We start from the raw sequence: 25,744 nt of genomic DNA on the forward strand, positions 1-25,744 counted from the left end.
ATCAACGACGGCGTCGTCCGTGGAAAAGGTCAGGGAAGGCGCGGCGACGGCGACCCTGGCCGAGGAGCGGCGTCCCCGGGCACACGGTGGCGGTGACGACGAGCGCGGCAACGTTGAGGTTATGGACAACTTCGTGAAAATCGAGAAGATAGGGGAAGGAACGTATGGGGTGGTCTACAAAGCTCGGGACAAACTGACTGGAAAGCTGGTGGCACTCAAGAAAATCCGTTTAGAGACGTACGTTCGACCCCGTAAATTTACTGGGAAATATAAACAAATCGCTTCTGTCTCTTTCTCTTCCCCTCTCTCTCTCTTTCTCTTTCTCTCTCTCTCTCTCTCTCTCTCTCTCTCTCTCTCTTTCACTCCAGAATATTACTCTCTGTAAACGGGACAAGGTGAATTTGGATTCTAAATCCTGATGAGAACGATTTCGAGAGAATGCAGTCAGATTTTGTATCAGGATTTTGTCTTTCGAAGTCTGTTTCGAAATCTGAATATTACAGTTGATTTTGTTAAAAACTTGGCAGAATCTGTATGAAAGTAAGTAATATAAATAGGAAATTGTTCGGTTAATTGTTTTTCAAAAAACTCTTTGTGCTACTCCTTTTTTATTATTATACATATATTATGATAACATGAACGATGCAAAAGTACTTTCTCCTTCCTTTTTCTCTTATATATTTATATAATCACACAATAAATATATTAATATTATACTAACTCTTTTAATTTAACCAATTGTGCTTTTTAATGGAAAAAATATATTTTTTAAAGAATTTTTTATTATTTATATGTAGATTTATATAACTTATTATTATTAAGCTTTTATTAATCTAGCTTGGAACATAATTTCCATAGCTATATATTATTAATATCTACTCTTTTTCGATGCTTAATATAATACTTTTTATTAAAAATTATATTCTTCACATGTATATTATGTATAAAAACACTAATTGAAATTTGTAAGCACAAGAATATTTGAATTATTTTTATAAGAAATTATATTTACCAATTTCCTTTAAAAATTTGTAAATAACGTTTATTATATATGTTTTCGTGACAAACTAATAATATGACAAATGGGTCATATTATTAATTCTATTTTACTTGAAGGTGAAATTATAAGAATAATTTAATAGCGTGATATTAGTTTTTTAATGGTGTACCCTTATAAATTTAATAGCATCTAATACGAATGTTTAATTAAGATGCGCACTGTCGATTTAATCACGACTTTACAAAATTAATTTGAAATTTTAATTCGGCTATTATCTATGTATGTTAAAAATGATCAATTTGCAGAACTGCAATATCAGCTGGGCTTTTGCTTGTGCACACTGCTAACACACTGCTAACAATCTGCATATTGGGGTCAGCTGAATCTGCGGGGGCCACGTTACACTAATTTTCGTAGCACCACATTATTCAGCTTGTCCCATTATGCCATGCTCGCCTGGTTTTTAATTTGGTATTTTTTTTAATACACTGTAATTATTAATTTAAGATATGTTCAGTTAGGATTATTTTTGGGATAAAAAACTTTGTGTATGTATATTATATATACATATATCTTCTGTAATTATAACATTTTCATTGAAGGTAACATTTGTCTTTGGGTATACAGAAATTAATGGAATTGCTCTTTTATATTATATTATATTATTATATTTGTCTCTTTCTCTCACCAACACGAAAAGAACGATTTTGTTAAATTATCTTAAAATTTAAATATAGATACAGATCTAAAAATAATTTTATTGGACTATCAAAGTAATTATTTAGAAAACTCAAACATAAACAATGCTGCAAATAATTTTGATATTCTAGAAATTATTTTTATCATCACATAATTATTAAGAAGATTAAGAGAATCTGTAATTAAATTTTTATATACTTTAGTAAAACCGTTCTTTCCATGAATGCTATTTGATGTTTTACAATAATATATAATATATATTATGTTGTATATGTTCGTAAGATATATTTGTAAGTAAACTTTTTAAGCGGAAAGTTTTGTTAAAAAAAAAGAGAGAAACTTTCCTATGAATATATAATGTTTCTTTAACATATTCGTCAAATACAGTTACTCAATTTTGCTGACTAATTAAATAGTGCTGCTTTAAATCAGGGAAAGAGAAGGCGTTCCATCTACTGCTATTAGGGAGATATCGTTATTAAAAGACCTCGCTCATCCAAACATCATACAGTTATTCGATGTCGTAGACGGCGATAATCATCTGTACCTCGTATTTGAATTTCTACAGCAGGATTTGAAAAAGCTGTTAGACTCCGTTAAAGGGGGCTTAGAACCAGCTCTCGTCAAGGTAATGCGGATCTCAACCGTATTTCATCGCGCCTGTATTCATGCATAGGTCTTTTAAAAACGGGGCGGTTTGTGTTACAGAGCTACCTCTGCCAATTGCTGAAGGCAATTTCCTTCTGCCATCTCCGTTGTATATTGCACAGAGACTTAAAACCGCAGAATCTATTGATAGATCGAGAGGGTCATATTAAACTGGCCGACTTCGGATTGGCCAGAATGATCGGTGTGCCCGTTCGCACTTATACTCACGAGGTTGTCACGCTTTGGTATCGCGCACCAGAGGTTCTCCTAGGAACTAAATTGTACACCTGTGCGTTAGACATATGGAGTCTCGGTTGTATATTTGCAGAAATGGTATGTGAAGATTGCGCGAGAGTTATCTGAATCTATTGAATATTGGAGTGAAACCGCGGTGTCTGCAAAATAATACGATCTTTATAGGCAACCAGGAGAGCTCTATTTCCCGGAGACTCTGAAATAGATCAGTTATTTAGAATATTTCGCATGCTCGGTACGCCAGACGAAACGATCTGGCCGGGGGTGTCACAGCTTCCAGACTACACATCTAGATTCCCAAGATGGGAGGCGTCTAACATAGACGACATTTTACCGACTTTTGATGACGATGCCAAAGACTTACTTTCAGTAAGGAAAAACCAGGATCTACCTTGCAAAAAAGTGCACATTTTTGTATATACTTATATTTTTTTTTATGTTTTTAGAAAATGCTGACGTACGATCCTAATCAGAGGATAACGGCAAAAAGAGGATTGACTCATCCTTATTTCGCTGGGGTTAAAGTAATTCCACCTCCACTGCCAAAAAAATACTAATGTAGATTTATATGACCCATTGAATTTACTGTATTTTTATAGGTTTTTACATGAAACTTAAATGCAAAATAATTTTGGATGGAGATAACTTTATACTGCGAATGTGTGTTCGATACTATCGATCTAAAACTATGATATAATTTAAATATATTTTTACTATAAATCTCACGTATATTAATTTTTGATTTGTCGATATCATTTGTCTTTCATATCCTTTTTATCCCATTCATTTCCCATTCATTGCACAATGACGGATGGAGTTTAATTATATTTCTCAATAATTATATATTGCATATAGCTTTTTATTTAGGTATAGTTTCCCAAATTGTGGTTTTAAAAGATAAATTATTAATTTATAATCAAGTTATTGAAAATGTCTTTTAAAAAATATGTGACTTATAAGGTCCAAATATATACTGAAAAATAATAGAATTTCAGTCAGTTTCTTTTGTGATCTAAGAATAATAAAGTAAATATAATCATTTATAACATAAAAATAATATCGTTAAATAATTTATATTTGAATACGTTTCCCATATCCATTAATCTTCCACATACGGAAATTACAGAATTGGAAACGTGAATTAATTGGAAAAATAGGACTTGCGGATACAAGTCCTCGTTCCATTTCTCGAATTATTATTTTATTTACGATCCAATTCGATTGAAATTAGTCCTAAAATAAAAAAGTTTATCTTTACTTAGAATTATAGTTAATAAAAAGATAACTGCTTTAACAAGTGTAGTTTGTTGACTTTTCTATCGTTATTTTTTCTAAGTTATTAATTAAATTTGCATTCTTATTTTTATAAAATGAACAGAATGCTCCAGATCTCGTGGTTCCTTTCATACACAATGCTTAAAAATTAATTTAATAGTTTTTATTTATATGAGATTATGAATTAAGTTTTAATTAATCAAATTTGTTTATCGAGAAAAGCTCAGTTTGAAATCAGTCGCAAATGCGAGGAGTCTGTGATATTCTGTACTAAAGTGCTAGAAAGCCCATCATATTTTTGATTCGATAGCTCGATCTAGTATGCCATTCGGGCGGATTGCGACGATGGATGCTCGATCAATTTTGGTAAAGTGATTTTCTGATGAGTTTCGGCAATCGCTGGATTTGCTTCTTGCGATATTGGCGAAGACGTGAGCTTCGGAAGACGCAGCTCCTTGGGGGATGGAGTTTTCCTCGGTGTGCGGGGGGATACTCTATTAGGTGTACCGGGTGACGTTTTTCTAGGTGTCTCAGGCGAAGACTTATCGCTGGCGGATCTAACGCGTAAGCTGCTAGGTGGACGCGGAGAAGTTGGTGACCTTCCTGGTGATTGACTCTTCGGCATGCCTTTGCTATTCGTTACGTCTGGCGAAGGTATTTTAGATGCACGTCCGTTTGCGAGGGTTGGACCCCCCGTTTCCTGCATGAGTTGCCCTCTGGGCGTCGTGGCTTCCGGAGATCTAGCCAATCCGCTTCTAACGGCTTGGGGTGTCACGACAGACGAGGGTGACACAATGCCATGCGTTTTGATCGGCGTCGAGGGCGGCGGTTGAGGCTGGGATATCTCGTTGTTCCCGATCTTTGAATTTGACTCATCCTGCACGGAAGTTCGAATCTGGGAAGAATCGCAACAGTCATTTATATATGTATAAATGTGCTCAACGATGGAATAAGATGAGTCATAGATTTGGGTGCATCTAGTAATGTCGTAATTAATCACTTAGCGAGCTAATAACTCGATGCACCCCTTTGTTACATAATATATGTGCAAACTGACCTTGATTGGCAGGCGGTGAATGGTAGCGATGCTTTGCGGATCTTGAGTGAATTGTACGTGAGGGTGAAGTACACGCTGTGCGTATTATCCTTTTAAGTAAATGGCAATTTTCTAAATACTTCTAAGTAGATAAGGTATCGATAAGGAAGGACTGAGGAGCTATTCGTGTTTACCGGTACCGTTCGTGCTAAACTGCAGGAATCAGTTTCAGGGTCGATAATAAATCTTCGTATTGTAAATCTTGCGCGCACGAAATAGTTCATTTTTAACTGACAGGCCTGCAAAGTCGAGTTTCTAGTGCTTGAAATGATATATTTAAGTCTCATCATTCTATATTTCAAATGATACAAAAGGAAATTAATTTTAACAGAATCAATTTCGAAAAAATCTATTTACATTTATTCGTTTATTTCGTTTCTTCAATAGAAGATAATTAAATATAACGCCTAATTCTGAAAAAATAGAAATTTCAATAATTATTCGAAAGCAAATATTTTTTATATTTACAAATAGTACAAATTTTCATTACTTTTAATTTTTTATTTTTTAAAGAATTGCTTTTATAACGTTAATAAATTAGAAATTTAAGTAGATTATATTAGACGAATTTTAATGGATCCTAAAAAGAATATAATCAAAGAATCTTACTCCTGGATGTTACCTATCGCGTGACAATTGTTACACATATTTTTTGCTGCACGTTTTGTTTTTAGTGTTTGTATAATAAGACTAATAGTTATGTTCTACATGTGTATTTTCTATAAAGATAAATAAAGATAGATTCTTATGAAGATAAAAGGAGATGCAGCCGCTTTTTTCTCAGCAAGAAAATTGGGGGGAGGATGTGTTCGGGTGTTGAGAGACAAAGAACGGAATAAATTTAAAAACAAAAATATTATTATAATGTCTCTCCAGAGCGATCCTAATCCAAGACGCGCGAACGCGTTGTTATACTATTGCGATCGTGGTAACTTATGACAATTACGAAGATCTAAACGTTAATTATCATTCTTCGTGAAACATCGCAGCACATTAATTGAATCAAATTATCTCTTAATAATGTGGAAGCAATACAGTGTAAATAATGTATTACATATCTCCCCCTCTTCTTTTCTTTTTTTTCTCTCCTTTTAGCGATGTGTAAATTGCACGAGGTACCTAAGGTAGTGTAGTGACGTAAGTGAGAGATTTTTATTTTTGGCGTGGCCGCAATAATTCTCCATCATCGATCTCTCCTTTCCGTTGACAAACACTCACCCTTAACACTGATCATCTCCCGATGGCTCTTTTTTTTCGCATCAGCGATATTTTATATATATATTATATATACTCGTGGGATGCAATGTGTTGATTACGTATCTACAGTAAGGTTTACACAAATATCTCGTATGTCCTGTCATCTAAGCGCAATCTCTCTAATCAACCCAAATGTACCTGACGGGTGTCTCACGCGAACACATCGCGATTCACTTGCATGTTACACGGCTCTTCTGGCACTTTCTTCTCCTCCCTCGCGACCTCGTTGCACCGAGCATATCTTGGATAACTCCGCGTATAAAGCTCTGACAAAGTGTTCCGTTTCACGCATGATGTATTCTCTCTAAAACTCTTAGAGTGCATCTTATTCTGAAGAGTAAAATCATTCTCAAAGATTGAAAGTTGAGTCAAGATCTCTTTATCAAGATTTTTATTAAAAGTAGCTCAATTTTCACTCTTTATGGAGTAAGATTCCACTCCAAAGAATTTGGAGTTATTTTATCCTTGTGTGGCTATTTAGGGTTTTTAATATTCGATAAACAATAAGGATAAAATGATATATTATGCGTATTATGCGTGAAACGGAATGCACTCAATGAAACATAGCAACGTGATTTTTTTTATATCGTAGTCGTGACTACAATACATACTTATGTTATGGCGCGTACATACTTATGGCGCAAAAAGCTAAGTTATCCATGATGAACTGAAAGCCGACGCAACGCTTGTGGCTTCCTTTCGATTCATCTACACGTCGATCAAGATTGCTATAGTCTTCCATCTCCTCAGAAATCGTTAGATCGACTACGTGTCAAAGATTGCTCACGTGAACAGTAACTACACATCGTCGTTCGCGATTTAACTATTCGGGATGGCATATGTACCCCGTAATTCCGATGAAATGCAACGTACGCACGATATCGAGGGATTGTCGGCTGTTAAGACTTCCTCATGTGGAAATTAATGTACGCGCGTTTGTCTAACATCTATTCCCCCTAAGAGGACGCGATGGTTTTTCCTGCGCGCATTACAACGACGGGTATGTGTGATCTTTGTACTTTCATTAGAATCTACTACAGATACGAAAGCGAATATGACACTAGTGATAAATTAAGTAATAAGGATAGAATTTACTTGCGAAATTGAACATCATTGGCAATATTATAAATTAAATTTAAAAAATTACACATTCTTGTCATCTGCAAAATAAAATTTGGGGGTATTTAGCTTTAAAGACATTTATAATTATATTTGCCCTATTCTTTGTCGATAACTTTGTCATCTTCACGGGTATTGTTAACTTCTTAAGCGATTACGCTCTATTACGATATTGAAAAACATTAAATTCGTATGAGACAACTAAACTGCAATTCGTGATATATGTTGATTATGACATAAATGCGTATCAAAAATCGAAAAAGTTCGCAAATATTAATATTCACGTAGCGAGGGCGCATGAGAAATGCGTCGACATAATGATTTAGAAATCGCTAAGACGTACCGTGACAGAAATCCTTGATAAAAAAAGCTATCGCTTAAGACTTAAAAAGACAAGAACCCCCATGCACATAGAGATTGTTCCTCAAATTTGTTCTTCGTCTGTATTACAAAAAAGTGAAATATTTTTCTCAGTTCTCTTGTTTTTTTTATATGTTTACTTTATGATTTGCGCACTTACGTAAATATTTAGATAAAGAGTGTTTTCACGCAACGCACAATGACGTATTCGCTTTATCTTTCTTTTGAAGATAATTAAAATCTGTGAACGTGAGATGAAAGTACTCGGGAACCTCGCGTTATATTCGATAACAAATCAACGCGATAATTGCCTTGTTGACGTAATAATTTAATTCGTCCGTCGCGCAAATTTTGTCGTTTGCGTAGACGAGATATCGATCGTGGTGCTCATTTTTTCGAGAAGTTCCGTGCACCGTACATCTCAAAGTTTTTCTCGATCGCGCAAGGACAGCGCTCGTTCGTCCTCCAAAGGGGGTAGATGGATAAACGTGATTAATCACATGCAAATGATATAATTAAAGCGGGTCTATCGGCCGATTTTTCGTGACCTAGCATTCCTGGTTCAGGTTCTCGTCCGAGGCTGGCAGGCCGTTCTTGCCGGTGATCGCGCCGGAGGGCACGGGGCTCTGCGGGCACAAGACACGATATCAGGATTAAGCCTGCAGCATCCTTGCGAACTGAATAAATCGACTGATGCCCGTTTCTATCAATGGCAGGTTAATTAATCTCGGTTCAACTAATTCTTCATCTTTTTTTAATTCTAAAAATAAGAAGAAGATAAAAGTAAGTTGAACCCAGATTAAAGTTAATCTACATTGGTAGAAATGGGTATGAGTAAAATAAATAAATGTCTTTTAATGTCTTTTAATGCGCGTTAACTCTTTCAGGCTGTGCGACAGACTAGCATTCACCAATATTGCCATTAGACGTTATTCTAATAATTTAGATAGTTTCAAAAGATTTTTCCATGAAACAAATTTTCCTATCTCGTTTCATGCGGCTTATCCTGATTAATTGCACATAATAGTATTGCATTTATCGATTTAGAATGTGCTTCTTCAACATCTACTTTATTAATTATTTCTTCAGTTTTCCATCTTTTGCGAATGAGATTTAGAAAGAAACAAAAACAATTGCATTAAGTTTAACTTTTAGAGAGTAGGAGTCTATTTTTTAAATTTTACATTTTCCTTAAGTAAGAGTAAAATTTGTTATAATTTATTATTTTATTGTATTTCTGCTTCAAAATACAACACTCTTTCAGTGCCACCATTGTAATTTTTCCGTCCCGTAAAGGTTAATTTAGAGTGCAGAATTAATGACCCTTAATATCTGTGACATGGAGACCGCAATTGCGTAATCACGATAAATGTATTTTTGCGAAGGTAACAACCAGCAGAAATAGAGAAGTTCAATAAAGAACAAAGTTTTGCGATCAGAAATATTATGAAACATTTAACAAATAAATTCTTTATCTCGGAGACCAGTCTTATCGAAGACTGTTTTAAATAATTTCTAAGATGATATTTCCAATATGATATTTCAAACGTTTTTCTATTATTATATGTATATTTTTCGCAATTATTTATCTATCAATGCGAGCTAGTATTTAAATGTGCTGTGTATGCCATTGTGAATACGCATGCAACGCGTGTTTAAGCACATAGGTGCAGATTAAATGCGAAAAATCTCGAGAAGAAATGTTGTCTGACTGGAACTTTTCATCGTTACGACATGTTTCTTTGCAAAAAATCAGAGAAATCCGCGTAAAAGTTCTCAAGAGAGAAGTAATGAAGTAACAAAGTTCCATGATGAAATTATATTCTCAAGACTTTTTTATTTTACAGAAGAAATATACCTGAGACCCGCTGCCATTCAAACTCTCAACGTTGGAACTCGTCTGCCGAAGATAATCTCTGTCGTTGAAAATTTTTTTGTCCCCACCACCAGGCTTGTGCTTTACGTTGTCCAACGAACCGATCTTGCTTTCAGCCTTGATGTCTAATTTTTGCGTCGGGATCTAAGAAAATGAATGACGAGAACCGTATTATTCACTTGATAATAAAATCCTATTTAATAAGCGGCTAGAGGAGAGTGAAAATAAAAAGCTAGAAATAGAAAGTTTTCCTGTTTTTCTCACAAATAAATGATAATAGATTATATTTATTATAATATTCATCAATGAAATTAGATTTAAAAGCACGATAACAGAAGTGACGATTGACCTAGAGTCTAAATAAATTTAGAAACATGCATAAATACATGCTTAAATCTTCTATCCAATGTACATTTTACTTACTCACGTCTATATCCGGCGATATAGATAGAACTTTACCACTTTATTGCAAAGTGATGATAAGCACATTTTGGTATCTCGTAAATCGTGGAGGTAAATTAGCTGATCTATCATGCTGATTATAAATAGTGATTTTCAGCGTGGGAATATCGATGTACGAGATATATGCGTGCAGTCGCACGTTCGTTTGTAGGGCCTAGTTCTACTTATTTTTACTTCCACGATTTTGACGAAGTATAAGAAATCAATTTTAATCATGATGTCATGATCAGATGACAAAGGCCATAAAGAGCAGAGTGAGAAAGATAGAGAAAAAGCGACACATGATATACCTAATTTGCACGCTATTTGATTAGCTGTATGATATACTCACGTCATTCTTCATTTCCTGCGATGTCTTTGGCGAAGTTGTGGACTGAACATCAAGAAATAACAATGGCTTGTTAATAATGACAATAGACAATACATGCGTGTACGAATTAGCTGCACAATTGGATTTTGCGGCTTCCAATGATAATGTTTTTTTATTTGGGTTTTAACAGAATTAACGATACTCTTGACGGATCAACAAATATTCTTTTTTGCTAAAAATTTCGGATTATTATAAAGTAAAATTAATAATTCCAATTATCGCTTTGAAAGCCACAAAGTCATATACAATTTGGAATTATTAATTCTGCTTAAAGTCGTTAAAATACATAGCTGTTCCCTCTTGATGGATCATCATTCTTCTTTCAAAACTATAAGTAACTTCGTTCGGGATTGTATGTATGCATATATATATATATATATATATATATATATATATATATAAAATATATATGTATGTAATATACGTAATATATTTTACTATCTACGCCAGCATTCCGCATGCAATGAAATTTGGACTAGCGCATTACTAAGTAATTATCTCGGATATTTTTATGACATAAAATGAACGAAGCGAGCATTGCATTTGTATGCATTCTATGCCAATTAAGCTTCTGTCACCGAATCAGCCATCTGTGAATCATTGTGTAGGATGAGAATTTATGTAATGACTTTGTGTAGCAATAAATATATAGTATTATTGCTTCTTCGTTCTTCAGGATTATGCCAAAAGTAAGTACTAATAAATACAAATGTGAATGTAAACGCATACATATAAATGCATGCAATAGATTATTAAAATTTCTTTTAGGGATTAATCGCTTGATGCAGAGAATAACATGAACGTGCTAATATTAATTAAAACATCATTAGAATTAAAAAGAATGATACTTAATATTTGAACTAAGGATTTCGATTAACTGAGAATCTCAATGTTTGCAAGATTATATTAAAACAGTAAAAAATTAATTAATATGCTAAAAAATTTATATAACTGGTTTATAATAAAACCGATTTTAAACTACAACTGATGTCTACAATCTACTCCAATGAATCTCACCTTGACAGTGCCGCCACCAGGAACATGCTTCGCATTTTCTTTGGATCCAACTTTTGGCTTTGCTTTGTCCTTGAAGTCGAGTTTTACAGTTTCGATTTTCTTGTCACCACCTCCCGGTTTGTAAGTTGCATTCTCCAAAGAGCCTACTTTAGACTTGGCATTCCATTGAAGTTTCACTTGAGAGATCTGTAATTTTATGGCATCTGTGATGCGTGTTCGCTTCTCAATCTTACTTTCGATTAGGACTGTTACTTTTGACAACCTCGAAGCTTCGAAAGAATTCGAATCTTCGAAGTTACCTTTGAACTGTCGAAGTTTAAAGTGCCTTCGAAAAATATATTTGTGTCAATAGAAAAAATAAAAATAAAAATAAAAATATATTCGTAGACATATATTTGTAAATATATTTGTATATTAAATTAATTTATATATATATATAATTAACCGTATTAAATTAATAATTGTATAATTTTAATGTTTGGAAAATTTTAATGCCAAAGCTTTGAAATTCAAAGTTGGAATAAATCACCAGCTCAATTTTTGATACTATTTTTGATATCTGACGAACATCGGAGAGAAAAATAGAAATATTCTCTAATGCTCAGTTCTATCAAGTAGATTAATCTTGGTTCAATTTATTCTTTATCTTTTTCTAATTCTCAGAACTAGAGAGAAAAAAAATGAAGAGTTAGTTAAACCAAGATTAAAATTAAACTAAATGTTGATAGAAACATGGAAATTATTTTGTTTATCAGTAATTAAATACTTAATTTAATATGAAACCAAAAGAGATCAACCTTTTTATCTCCTCCACTGGGCGCATACTTCTCGTTCTTCGCGGCGATCTTCGGTTGGGCTTTGCTGAAGTCCAGCTTCCTGTTCTCAATTTTCACTTTACCGCCTCCTGGTTTGTAACTCGCGTTGTCTAGAGAACCGATCTTTGATCGTACAGTCTTCAAGTTCGGGGAGGGCGCAGCGCCAACTTGAACTTTATTCATCGGCATCTCTGCAGGATTAAAAAACAAGATCGTTTGGACACACGTTACATTAATGTAATATGACTTTTTAAACATTGTCCTTACTCTAATTTTTTCTATGGCATTCAGTCCAATTTCTCAGCAATGTAAAAGAGATGCAATTATATTTATATGAAACGAACACTAACTTTTAGATATTAGGATAGTCACCAAGTGCCTCAGCGTTGATAATGTATGTCAGACTTTTGTTTATGCAAAGTATAGAGTAACCTATTTTTAAATTTATATAAAACCATACTTACTTTTTTTATCTTGAGCGGTCGACGTAGGTGTGTCAGGAGTTTTCGGTAATGATTTAGCGGATTTCGTAGGCGACCCAGCGTTCGATCTTTTGTCATCTCCATTCGTACTCTGTGCCTATTTGAAACAATTTTAATATATCGGAAAGAGATATTTTTGATACTACGACATATAAAAATAGAAGGAAAAGACAGATATAAATATAATTTAAGATATTTACCCCGCTAACAGATTCTCTCCCTCTACCGTTTTGGACCGCTGTGAGGGAAAAGAACAATATATTACTACAACGTAATGATCAGTTAAAAATATGCATACGTCGAAATCGTGTCGCACCGAAGCAAAGTCTCAAGAGTCTCGAATATAGAATCGGAGTAGTTTATAAAGTTATCAATTTGGTTTAAATAAATTTTTAAATATTTTCCATTTTAACAAGACAGCTAATTTTAAATACATACTGTAGATAGAAATAGAACTTCCTTATTTGTGAAATCAATTTTATAATTATTTTATAATGTATCGAATTTCCGGAGAGAGGATGGACAAAAATAGCTGCTCTGAATCTTTATGAAGCAAAAGAATATAAACAAATTGGCATTTGCAAAGCAAACAAATTATAATCTTTTTTTTTTATTCAATTTGCGCGTGAACGCGCAAGGACCTTTTTTCTCCGCAGTTTTCTTCTCCATTTTCTCGTCATCTTTCTCCGATGTTGGAGTTTTAACTGTTAGAGTGGTGGGCTTTGACATCGCTGCTGACGTTTTGTTCGCTTTTTCATCGGTAACTGAATCTTCGACGAAGAACGTTTTTTTTTTCTCGTCCTCCGTCTGTTTCCCGCTATTGACAGGTGATTTCGGTAATCGAGGGCTACGACTGGAAGACAGCGTTCTCAGCTGTCCGTTATCGTAGCCTTTTATATCTTCGGGTGACACCGAGCCCGACAGTTTGTCTCGATTCCCTGGTGTGGGTGATCTCAGAGACTTTGGTGATTTGTTGCCTTTCTCGCTAGTCAAACTCAACGATGACGCTGGTCTACTAGACTCTTTCACCCGCAGAGTGTCTTCGGCGGATTTGTCGCGATGCGGATTCTCGGAGGGTTTGTCTGCTTCGATGTTGATCGAGTCTACTCCAGCTTGTGGTGTGCTTGAACGTGATTTGTTGGACGTTCTTGCCGCGGTTTCCAGCTCTCTCTCCGCATTCGGAGACGGCGCCAACTGCGAAGCCGGGGTACTCGCACGCGATTTATCTGGCGTCTTCGATTCCAGTGTCGATTCCAGTTCCGCGTTTCCGGATGATTCCAAGCCGGCTGGAGTGCTCGAACGCGACTTATCAGGAGTCTTGACTGGAGTCTTTGATTCCTGTTCCGCGTTTCCAGATGGCTCTAGTCGGGCTGGAGTGCTGGAACGCGATTTATCCGGACTTTTGTTTTGTTCCGCCTTCTGAGGTGTATCCAAATAGGATGGAGTAACAGATCGCGAATTGTCCGAAGTTTTCGGAGGAGTCTTCAGGCTCTGTTCGATATTCTGTGCGTCGTTATTATATGGACTGCTGGGCTTTTTTATTTCTTCGGATGCAACGTCAATCTCTTTCGACGGCGATCTATCAGCGAGTTGTTCCTCCTTTTTTTCTTCTTTATCATTATTTACTGTGGAAGATGGTCTGCTTTGAGAAATAAGCGTCGCCGTATTATCGATATTAGCAGAAATCGGTCTTGATATGTCTTGCTTGTCATCCATTTGTTCTACCTTATTTTCGATAGTAGCCGTCTCCGGACGGCTCGCGGGTCTACTAACATCATCGAGTTTTCTTGGGGTTGAAGGTGATTTGGATCCATTCATCAATTCTTCAGAAGTTCCATCGCCATTGCGTCGCGGCGACTTGTTATTATCCATTACGACGTCATCGTCATCGTCGTTTTCGCCATTTTCACGAACATCGGACTTCTTTCCTTGCAGGCCCTCCAGTTTATCAGCAGTTGTCTCATTGATGTCTGCCATCTTTTCGATGACAATACGTGGTCGTGTCGGTTGCTTGATTTCCTCGTTTGATAAAAGATGCTGTCGTTGCAGGCTTACTGACGAGTCATTTCTCAATAACTGTCGTGGAAAAATAGATTCTTGGCTAGGTCGTCGTGGTTCGTTTTGTGAAGGTGCGACGTCCGGTCGTTGAAATCGTGGATCGTTACCACCTCGTTGTTGCTGTTGTTGCTGCGCTTGATACGCCTGTTGGTTAACGACGAAGGATGGCCTATGACCTCCTACTCCTTGTGGTGAGGGACCTCGGATCCCCGGAGAATACACGAAACGTTGATTCGGAGGTAGTAGCGGATTCTGCGGAGGCAGCTGGCCGGACTGCGGTGATCTTGGAGAGAAAGAACCTCCCGGTGGTCTTGGTGGACCGTAAGGCCTAAGCTGCACGAATTGACCCGAGGCTGGTGGTGGACCTAAAGAAGAACGGCTGTCCAATCGCCGTAATGGTGGTCCAGGTCGAGGTGCGCCTATAGGACCATTATTTATTGAATTTCTGGGAGACGGAGGGGCACCTTGCGGTCGCGCCTGAAATCCTTGCTGTGATAAAGGAGCGTTTGGCTTCACCTGTAGAAGAATAGCATTTGTCGCGTATATCTGTGCGGAAATATTATATTCGTCAGTGAGTTTCTAGGATAAATCAATTTGCCAGAGAATAAACGAGCTTGGAGATAGCCCTGTGGTATGTTACATCATAAGCTATTTATTTTTTTTTATTAAAAATTAAATACTGAATATTCTATAAAATTTCCCGAATTTTTACTCGAATATTGTTATCATTGCAGTGCTTCATATATTTTAAGAAAACTGCAGGAATTGAAGATGCTGTTGAAATCATTTGATGCTAGATATAGTCATCATCAGTTTAAAGGGCATTGTTTAAGCAACCTAGATTTTTTATTAGCAATATTATTGTATAATATCAAATATTATACAATAACAAATAATCATCTACAGCAGACTATACCATACTGTTTGTTTTTTTTTATTGTTTAAAGGGAATAATAACAAAATAATTGTATAATAATATTGAACATCTAAGATCTGCTTTAAACTAGCACAGACACGTTTTTTATTATCGTGAGCACAAATATAAAACAATGTGATTAAAAAGGCATACACCACGAGCGCAAGATGTTAGTAGCAAAATATTCATATTTTAATAGATTACAAAAAAATAAAAACAATACAATATTTTAATAGATTACAATAGAATAAAAACAATACAATATTGTATTGTTTTTATCTTTTGTAATCTATTAAAATATAAATATTTTGCTATTAACATCTTGCGCTCGTGGTGCCTTTTTAATCACATTGTTTTAAGTTTAATCACGTTTTGACAAATATAGAAATTAGACAAATTCATGCGTTTCTGACGTCAAAATCTGATCTCAACAATCGATGCTTGAAAGTATTCAGGAAAAGAATGAATATATATTCAATTAATTCCAAGTTTTCTGCCTTCGTTTAAACGTCGATTTTATCTCTTCTTTGTTAGATAGATTTAAATGAATTATGATACCTTAATTCAACATGCAGTAGGATCTAAAACGCGCAGTTTGGCACCGAAAATGTTCGCGATGCGAGATAATCTCGAGTGACATTGGCATATGAAGAAACCGAAGGTTATTAGCGCAACGAGGCACAAATTGTGATCGACAATATTAACCTTGACCTTAGAATCATCGATCTTTTCGTTATACCGTGATTCAAATTGCGAGTCTACAAACGTTGATTCAATTTTCTGTATTATCTTGTAACCCTAACTTCCGACACAAAACCATCATTGACCTTCTCATTGTCAATTTCGAATAACGCGTTTTAGGGCCACATTTTAGCGATTATTTGCTATCATCATCAGTATTTTCACAATTCAATTTCGTTAGTTTCTAACGCGACATTTCGTGTTGCAGACTAATCCGCACGACGTTAAAATGTACTACGATAACAATGTGAAAACCGCGAGAGAAACTACAGTCGCTAACGCGAGTCGAAATTCGTGAAATAGTGGCCCTGAGTTTATCGATCTTTTGATAATGCGGGTCGGTGACGTCTCGTCATGCCGTTTTCACCGTGCCTGCCACCGTTTTTGGCTCATTATAGGATTAAACCACGAACGAATTGACTTTCGCGATGCATTCGGTTCGAAGGATGCTACCAGCGATGTTATGTTTATGAGCAAGATCCTCATTTTTCTCCCAAAGAAGTCAATTTTTTAATCGTAACGAGATCGAGCTCATTTATTAAAATTAGATGTCATATGAAAGATGTATGAATATATAATCACTATCATAGATTCTTTATTAATGATCGTCGTACGTTCAGTTTATGTATCTTGTCCTATATTGCTTACCATAGTTTCTCCGTGGCTCGAAGCAGGTTCGACCACACTGTTCGCGGTTTTCTGCGAATCCATATCGATTTCTTTCACGTACTCTTATGGGGTATACCTCAACTTCGCCTTGGTCAATATGGTTCCCCGTAAATCTGTTGCGTAAACATGTGACCAACGAGTCTTCGTGAAGGTTTATGAACCAAGCGATCGACATCAATGCCGCTACAATGTGAATGAATGTCGTAGCGTGTCAGACGAGGACTACCTTTGTCTCATACTACTAGAGACACTGCATTACGACGTACGCGCGTGATAAAAGCAACGGAGAAGATATCGGAGATGTGCCAGAAGAAAATACATTTTGTACCAAAAGCGAGCTAACGGGAAGTAGCTCCAATATTAAATTTTACATTAAACATAGGAAAAAATATAGAAAAAACAATTTTATCTTCAATTACAAAAATAAAAAATTAGATTTAAGATAATCTAAGAGAGAAACTGCCTTAGAATATAATATTTTATAGAAACACAATGTATAATATTATTTTAATTATTTATTATTTATAGAAAAGATTAATCTTGTATTAACATAAGAAACTTAATGAATATTAGTTGCAATAATAAATTAATAATTAGTATAAAACACCAATAGAGAAGTTAATAAAGAAAAACTCTATCACAATCTATTCTATTCTGCAATATTACTTAGATTTTAATGATTCCATTACTTTAGAAGAATTCTCTTAATGAGATGTTTTAACACAATATTTATCATATCAGAAATTAGAATATTTAAAAGTCTCCAACATTTAAATATGCTATGAATAATTCATAGCTGAATATAATATACACATTCGACACAGTTATATGTTTGTCTATTTCAATATAATCGTACAATGCGTGCAATGACGACAGCTTTCAATTGTAAATTACAACCTGTTCTCTACGTGCCATAGATATTACGTGCTGACGACGAGATTACAGCAATCAGACCGACGGCAATTACCAACGGTGTTTTATAAGTGCGAGTACTTTATCGGTGAATAGACACATTGGAAAAAATCTGGTTGTATTAATTAAATTGCATCAATTAAAAATAGAATAAATCATAATTTTCAGATTAAATCCATCATAATTCTAGTTGAGATAAAAAAAATTCTGATTGATATGACCAAAATCTTCCAGTTTGTTCATTTTCAACCTGAAATTTTTCTCAGTGCAATAATGTGCGTGATGAATTAGATACTTCAATTTAACGATTAAATAATAGAAAGTTTTGAAATAATTTTGAATAAAAATGAAAAATATTTTACTTGTTTCTATTCATCACAAAAAAGATTTCTTCTTATCTTTATAAAAATTGTTCAAATTTAATTTTCGTGAAATATTCGATGAAGTTTGAAAAATATGCGAAATCGAACTTTTTATTTAAAAATTCAAAATTATAATATTGAAATATCATTGTTTGCTATAACGTGACATCCGAAAAAAAATGTGTTCCGCTTAAAAAATCCCATTAGTTTATTCTTGATATTAGAAACAAATAACCAATTTTCAGACGATGAATCTTACAACAATCTCTCATATATCCCGTACGATACATCACAAATATGCGATACATCACGACTAACTGCGTACAATCATAAGCGTGATTTCGATCAGCGTAGACCTTAAGGAGCAGAGGGTAAAAGTGGTTGAGAGTTGAACATAAACGGAGGTAGACACGCGAACGATCATAACTGGAGGAGCTACGAAACAGATTGTATTGCTGTGGATCGACGTCGACTTGACCTTGGTGGGTAACATTGTAAAATTACTCCACGAGACAAGAAATCCGTATTCAGGAGCGATAACTAAAGGAGCAACGTTTCTTAAGCGGGCCTAACAATTACGCCTTACAATCGTCAGATAGGAAGCGTTTATCGATCTTTAGATTCTATGCAATTCCTCTTGGTTCCATTCATCATTAATCATTGTGTTATGACATCATTGTAGAACGTCAGCAATTTATATTTGAATTCAACGTTGACTTTTTTCTTGAAGTAAATGTTTCAGTCATTCTTACGGGCATACATTATTTCGCGATACTTATCATAAAGATTGCGTATCAGTTTAAAATTAGAATAATGTTCTGTCAAATAGGAAAATTTATTTAAATCAATACAAATATCTATTTAAAAGGGCATAGAGTGTCGTTAGATTCTAGAAATAAATTCCATTAAAAATAATTTTCTAGAGTGGGTTGGAATAATTTGTTGGCCGAGATAAAAGCTTTTATGAAACTATGAATTTCACTTTCAATTTACGGTATGTGACTTAGAAGTGGATCAAATTACTTTCGGTTTATCACGTCATCGTGGCCGTGAGTAATTAACTCGGTCGGAGACACGAAATAAACTTTAAAATAACGTTATGCACGCATAAATATGATAGCCTGAGTAAAATCACACTTAAGTAAAAAATAGTTTATTACACATTACGTGCATTGCGTGCGATTTTAGTTACATTTGTGAACATTTTTAGGTATTTCAGCATTACTCTTCATTAATCTGTGTCTCTATCTACAAGATCTCTTTTTTGTCCTTCTTCCCAAAAAATATATTCTGTGTAAAAAATATTTCCGTCGGATATATATTTTTATTTCTCTTTCTGTCTAATTACCAAGATGGAGAAATCTATATAACACACGGTGGGAACTTCACGCGAACTCTATCACGACAAACACGTGGCCGGAGAAATATATCGGATCGTTAGAAATAACTGCACCAGAGAAAGCAATTCGTTCTGTCAGACTGTGTATCTTGCTTTATGACCGGCAATCGTGATTACTGCATATTCTAAAAATTCAAATCGAAAGGCATTATCAAAGAGAATCCCTTGAGCGTTTCTACAATACATACATTTTATCAAATATACGTAAAATTATAAAAATGCTTGCTGAAAAATATACAGAATATTTGAAAATTGTGATTCACCCAAGAAAAGAATTCTTTAAGAAAAAATAAGTTGGAAGCGTAGAATAAAATTTTTTTATTAGGTGTTGGAATTAATTCGTAGCGTTTTTAATGAAAGAATGTTATTTATTTCACATGAGCATTAAAAAATACATTAATGAAAGTACTTCCCATCACTTGTAAAACGCTACGAATTAATTCCAACACCTAATATATAAATTCATTGTTTTCGAGCAATTATCTTCAACAATTTATAAAGTAATAAAATTTATCATATATGAATTTTATTATTTTATAAATTGTTTTGCTGTGTAGGTACTCTCGATTATCTAATACAATAAACACGAACATGAATCAAGATTGTAGTCTACAGTAAGATTCATCGAGATTCACGTACCTGGTGAATATTTAAAATCAATTTTCCTGAAAACAAGGTCTCATAAAAAATTTTATTTTATGTTCCTAATTTATTTGTTTATATTTAATTATTTCTTTCTCGATCGTACCACGATTTCTGGAATACTCTGTATAATAGTCTGTTAATAAAATGTTCCAATAATTATTTTAATTAATTTTAATATTTTTAATTTTAATGTACATTTCAGTTATTTAAAATATATTATAATTGCTCGACAAGTAAACAAAGTTGCAAAATGCATATAAATCTTTAAAGTTTAAAATTGTGTTACAAAGATAATCCGCTTAATTGTCTTAGATAAAATCGAGCTATTTCTAGGAGAAGATGCGATTGTTCAGCAAATGGAATTTGCAAATGGATTCTCGCGAAAAAGATCACGAGAATAGGTCTGGGCGGAATTCCTACAAGCACGTAGGCCACTTCCGCTTTCGTTTCCGACTGGAAGACCAGAAACAGGCTGCTCCGCACAGAGCAGCTTTGCCAGCCGGTACAAATGCCCATTCCTGGAGTTATTGATCCGACCTGGTGAGCGTGTTCGACTCCGTCGTTCACGTGTGCACACGGATGCGTCATATAATATGACTAAGTTGACACGTTTGAACAAGGGCGGTGGACTCCCTATGAAGAGAAGAAGATAAACCCGTCGAAGCCCGAATGACCAAATCAGCCTCGATTACAATGTGGAGCACAACTTCGACCGGCTTTTAATTAAAGGAGCGATCGCAGATGCGATACGTGGATACAGGGTAGCACAACCTTCCTATTAGTATCGAAGTTAAGGAAAATAGAATTCGATCAAAGGTGGAAGGTTGAGTTTCATGCGTTGCTGCTAATTGCGCAATTAGTCGTTAAATTAATCGATGACACATCGATCTCGATATGTGATCTATAATGTTATAATCATTTTACTAAATAATTAAAAATTATTATAAAAAATCACAAATATTAATTAATTTAATATACTAAAAGTAAATTTATATGTAAAGAGAAAAATTACGATAATATCTTTATAATAACTTATAATAATGTTCGTGATATATCTTAATATATAATAATATATAATAATATATAATTTTAATTGATTTTAAGAAAATTAAAATCTATTATCTTATGATTCATTAATAAACTAATTTTATCTCTGTGTATGATACGAAAGAGATTAGTTCGATTAATGTTAGACACGAAGCAACTTTGTTATTGTCAGCGGTGTGCCATTCTCTTTTTTTCTTCGTGAAAGAGGACGTTTCGCGCGTGAGACATGCATGCACTAATTTTGATTTTTTGTCGATTGCACGCGATCGATAGCGAACTCACGCAATGCTCGTAATTCTGTAAGACCTACATTCAGGTCATCGAATGGCAAGTAATACGATGCAATTTTCTACCGAGGCTTCCTCGTGGCGACAAAAAAGAGGAAGAAAAAGAAGCTTGTAAAAGTTCGCTCGCGTCATTCCTCTTTAAATTCACTTTCGATGTCATCGCTGGATGCGATCGGAACTCATTGCACTAATTGCTACTAACGATGGAAAAAATTATTCTTTGTTATCGCATCGCCATCGTAAAGTACATTTATCGATGTTCTATAAATAGCACTCGTAGTATTGCCAGAACAATGAAAAAGAAAAGAAAGTCAAAGGAAGAAAAGAAAATATATAGAAAAATATATAGAATTTGGATTACGCTTAAATAAAAATTCGATGCTGCAAAAATGCGACACATTTTGTGTAATAAATTACATGTTTTGTTCGTGTTTCATATCGAGTTACTTTATGCTGAATCATACCCTCGAGGATGGCTCAATTAATTATAGCTTTTTGTGCGTTTACTTGTGCATTGTATAATACAACTGATGTTGTTAGATTTGATTAAGACAAGCATATATTTTAGTAACGTTGAAAATCATACAAATTCTTTCTCTCTCTCTCTCTCTCTCTCTCTCTCTCTCTCTCTCCATACCTTGCTTATTCGAAAATTGAGATTCATTGCACGGATTGTTAGAATTTACGAGCGAAGCAAAAAGACATATTGAGGGTAATGGTGGATAACTCGCAATAACGACAATGGTTTTCCGCCAGAGCATAGTTTATAATAATGTTTATTTATCACATAACAATTTTGAATTCACCTATGGCAGATCGCAACGTGCAATTGTCACGTGCATTAGTTTATCGATAAGCTACACTTCCTGGATGTTGATCCATTTACCTGCTTTATACAAGCGGTTTGCCAATGAGATATAGGTTGATAGAAAAACATACATTAAACTTTAAAGCTGATGAATTCCAGTAAGAATTACTGTACGACATGTCACGCTTGAAATATTATTCCCCGGATATTTATAAATAATAAACTGGCAAAAATGACGGCATTAAAAGAGGAATAAAACCAATGCAGTAATATAAAAGTCAGCTTGATTATGATCTTTCATATTTGTCTTTCATATTTGAGTAATTATTAGAAAGCCAGAAACGTCGCGTTTTCATTTCTTTGACTTAACGATCATTAAGAGAGAAAATGCGATCGAATTTATTTCTTGAAAAAACAAGAAACGAGGAACGATCTTGAAGTGGCGATAATAACGATATGCGTGCGTGCCGTTTAAGTCACGAAAGAAGTGCTGGATTGAAAAGAGTTCAAGTGCCAACGGAGAGACTGGTACTAGTCGATAATCAATGATGCGATCAGCTTTCGAAATAAATTCCGCTCGTAGACACACCTGGTACAGCCCTCCAGCAGTGCCTCCCTACTTTAAGACGCTTTTATCGAGCAAGTTTTTATTTGGAGGAGGAACAAAAAAGCTTTACACTCTTTACATAAAGTGCCATCTTATTAGTCATACAAACTCTCGCCCAGATAACATGTCTAAAAAATGTCTTTACGACGTATTAAAATCAGAATAATAATAAATAAATAATATAAATTGTAATAAACACATTAGTTAGAAAAAAATAATAGGACTAATATATTAATTTTAAAATATATTAATTAAACCGTAGAAAAATTGCCTCAATGATATGTATATTCAAAGGACGTCATGAAAACATCTTCATGACGTGTTTTAGACATGTATTATTGAGATAATCATTTTGCATTTTAATTAACACATTTCAATTTGAATATATTACTTCCTAGTATTATTCATTCTAATTAATGTGTTCATTACAATTTGTATTCTTTATTCGTCATTACTTTTTCCAATCTGATTTTAATTATTATTGCAATTATTATTATTTAAAATTTAAGAGTTTCAGGTATCTTAGATTTTGTTGTAACAAAAAATATGTTAGAAACAAATGTAAATAAATAAAAGTAAATAAATTTTCAATTGCTTTTATAATTGAAAACCACCCACCCGTCTTCTATTCTTTCCTTATTTTTTAGAAACTTTCGTTACACCACTGAAGGAGTTTTCACAATTTCCACAGTAATTTATTCATTTCTAAATACTAATAATTATAAACGACAAGTATAAGAAGAAAACGATTTATCGATTATTTGTATTAAAATTTTTATGGAAATTTGTGTAATCTGATTTTAAATTACAGTTTTTGTGAGCCCTTAGTGAGAGTGAAGTATAGAAAGAAAAGAGCTTTTTTTTACTTTAATTAACAATAGTAGTACAGTACGCGTGTAGTTGCTTAATGCGTAAATATTCTACGTGCGTAAACATGTCTACAATATCTACTACTACGATGTGTGATTAAACTATTAATTTGTATTGTTGTATAGAGCAGTCAATTAGGAATAATTTATTGAGCAGCAAGGTCTACGAATTACATAAGCGATATTTCTTCAATGGCAAGATCGACTGCATTGATAATTACCACGATGATTGAACAGTGACTGTGACAGCAGCTTGCGTTATTCCAGTGACTATTTCTCGTACACGATAAGCTTACGTCACTTTAATGCATAGCTACTTAGGGTCTAAAACACCCACGAGCTCAATTAATTTTCGGGCGCAGGCAAGAGGTCATCTATGTCATTTAGCCTCATTTACGAACCGGAAAGTAACGCATATTATTCAATGTATCGTCCGGCTTTCAAATTCTCGAATGACACTATCGCGTTTAATTATCCGGTCGACGACATGTCTTGATCTGAACGCTATTCCCGTGCGCGGATCAGATACTAGATCAGATCAAATTAGTATAAAATTCATCAAAAAAAAAAGGAGCGACGAAGTTCGCTTATTACGCACTGGTAATAACTAATTTCGTATCTCGCCGAGGATGAAGACAATTGTTCAAACACGTAAGTAGCATTTACCGAATATGGGCAGACAAGGGGAAGAGCTCTGCGACGACGTGGCTCTTCGTTTCGGAGGACTCTAGGAATTATTTTTGGACTTGTCGATTTGGATGACGTCGCGACCTGGTCCCGTTGGAAAAGTCAGCTTACCTGGCGTCGTCGGTTTCACTTTCGTCGAGCCTCCTCGACCTACGTCGGCTCGTGAGTCACTAAGCTCGCGCGATACCCTGCGGAAGCCTCTTCGGCAAAGAACGTACGAAGCTCTCGTTCGGTCGGCACGTTTGGGCCGCTGCCGTCCGTTTGTCCTGCCGTTTCTCTGCTCCTGCGCTCCAACGCCCGGACTCAACCTTACCTTGCGCACTACCACTAGACGATTCTGGTCTACTATACATACAAGGCGGATCCGCGAGAGACAATCTACCGATAAATTATGTACGTTCTCGCGCACGTCTTTCGTGCAATTGAGCTTTTTACGCAATGTTTCAAAACGGCATGGTCCTACATATCTTACTATATACTTATCTGCATCCGGAGAATGTAACAAAATTTGGCAAGTTTATGACATACGTGAGAATATCATGTATGCAAATTCTATTTATATTTAAGTTTCTTTTATTTATTTAGGCTGTCTTGAGTAAGAGACATGCGACTGTGCATTGTAAATCTTGGACAACCTAGGAATCTCTTCTATTTTACGGAAGAATGTAGATACGTGCTTTTGAGCATGTTATTTCTTACGGGGCCATTACACCGTAGTTTGTACATCGTCTCAATCATTGCGGATTTGTGTTCGATAAAACAAGCGTGCCAAATGTTCCAACGATTGGGACGCGTTCCAACAATCAAGACGTTGCTCCGATGATTACTAATAAGAGGGCGAAAGTTATAAAGGAATAATTAGATAGTTTATTTTTATTCCTGATTATTCCATTAATTTACGCTTTCACTTGACAAGATACTTGTTCGTGAATTTTGCGCACATTTTTGTTAAAGATTCTCAAACAAGAGATTGGATCTTATATACGTTTAATCCACCATATTTTCA

At 34.8% G+C, this 25,744-nt stretch overlaps 2 protein-coding genes across 8 annotated transcripts; one reads left to right on the top strand and one right to left on the bottom strand.

Moving 5' to 3' along the window:
• Nucleotides 1–26: 26 nt before the first annotated feature.
• On the top strand, nucleotides 27–3,331 carry LOC105145907 (cyclin-dependent kinase 2). The gene is made up of 5 exons (XM_087414793.1): nucleotides 27–237; nucleotides 2,132–2,327; nucleotides 2,408–2,680; nucleotides 2,768–2,971; nucleotides 3,049–3,331. The coding sequence occupies exons 1-5, from the start codon at nucleotides 122–124 to the stop codon at nucleotides 3,157–3,159; spliced, it is 900 nt and encodes a 299-aa protein (XP_087270919.1). The 5' UTR covers nucleotides 27–121; the 3' UTR covers nucleotides 3,160–3,331.
• Nucleotides 3,166–25,054, bottom strand: tau (microtubule-associated protein tau). Of its 7 annotated transcripts, none has more exons than XM_087414784.1 (10): nucleotides 24,850–25,054; nucleotides 17,095–17,228; nucleotides 13,373–15,305; nucleotides 12,932–12,969; nucleotides 12,714–12,828; nucleotides 12,232–12,440; nucleotides 11,435–11,620; nucleotides 10,379–10,420; nucleotides 9,568–9,729; nucleotides 3,166–4,772 (listed from the first exon to the last, which is right to left on the bottom strand). In XM_087414784.1, exons 2-10 carry the CDS (start codon nucleotides 17,155–17,157, stop codon nucleotides 4,194–4,196), a joined length of 3,327 nt encoding a protein of 1,108 aa, XP_087270910.1. In that variant the 5' UTR covers nucleotides 17,158–17,228; nucleotides 24,850–25,054; the 3' UTR covers nucleotides 3,166–4,193. The 7 variants fall into 7 exon arrangements, with proteins under 7 accessions (XP_087270910.1, XP_087270909.1, XP_087270912.1 ...); XM_087414783.1 differs by having other exon boundaries at nucleotides 17,095–17,298; XM_087414786.1 differs by lacking the exon at nucleotides 24,850–25,054 and adding an exon at nucleotides 24,718–24,841.
• Between the last annotated feature and the right edge of the window lie 690 nt (nucleotides 25,055–25,744).

The sequence above is a fragment of the Acromyrmex echinatior genome, chromosome 16 (assembly GCF_024713525.1).
Source record: "Acromyrmex echinatior isolate Ae372 chromosome 16, ASM2471352v2, whole genome shotgun sequence".
NCBI lineage: Eukaryota > Metazoa > Arthropoda > Insecta > Hymenoptera > Formicidae > Acromyrmex > Acromyrmex echinatior.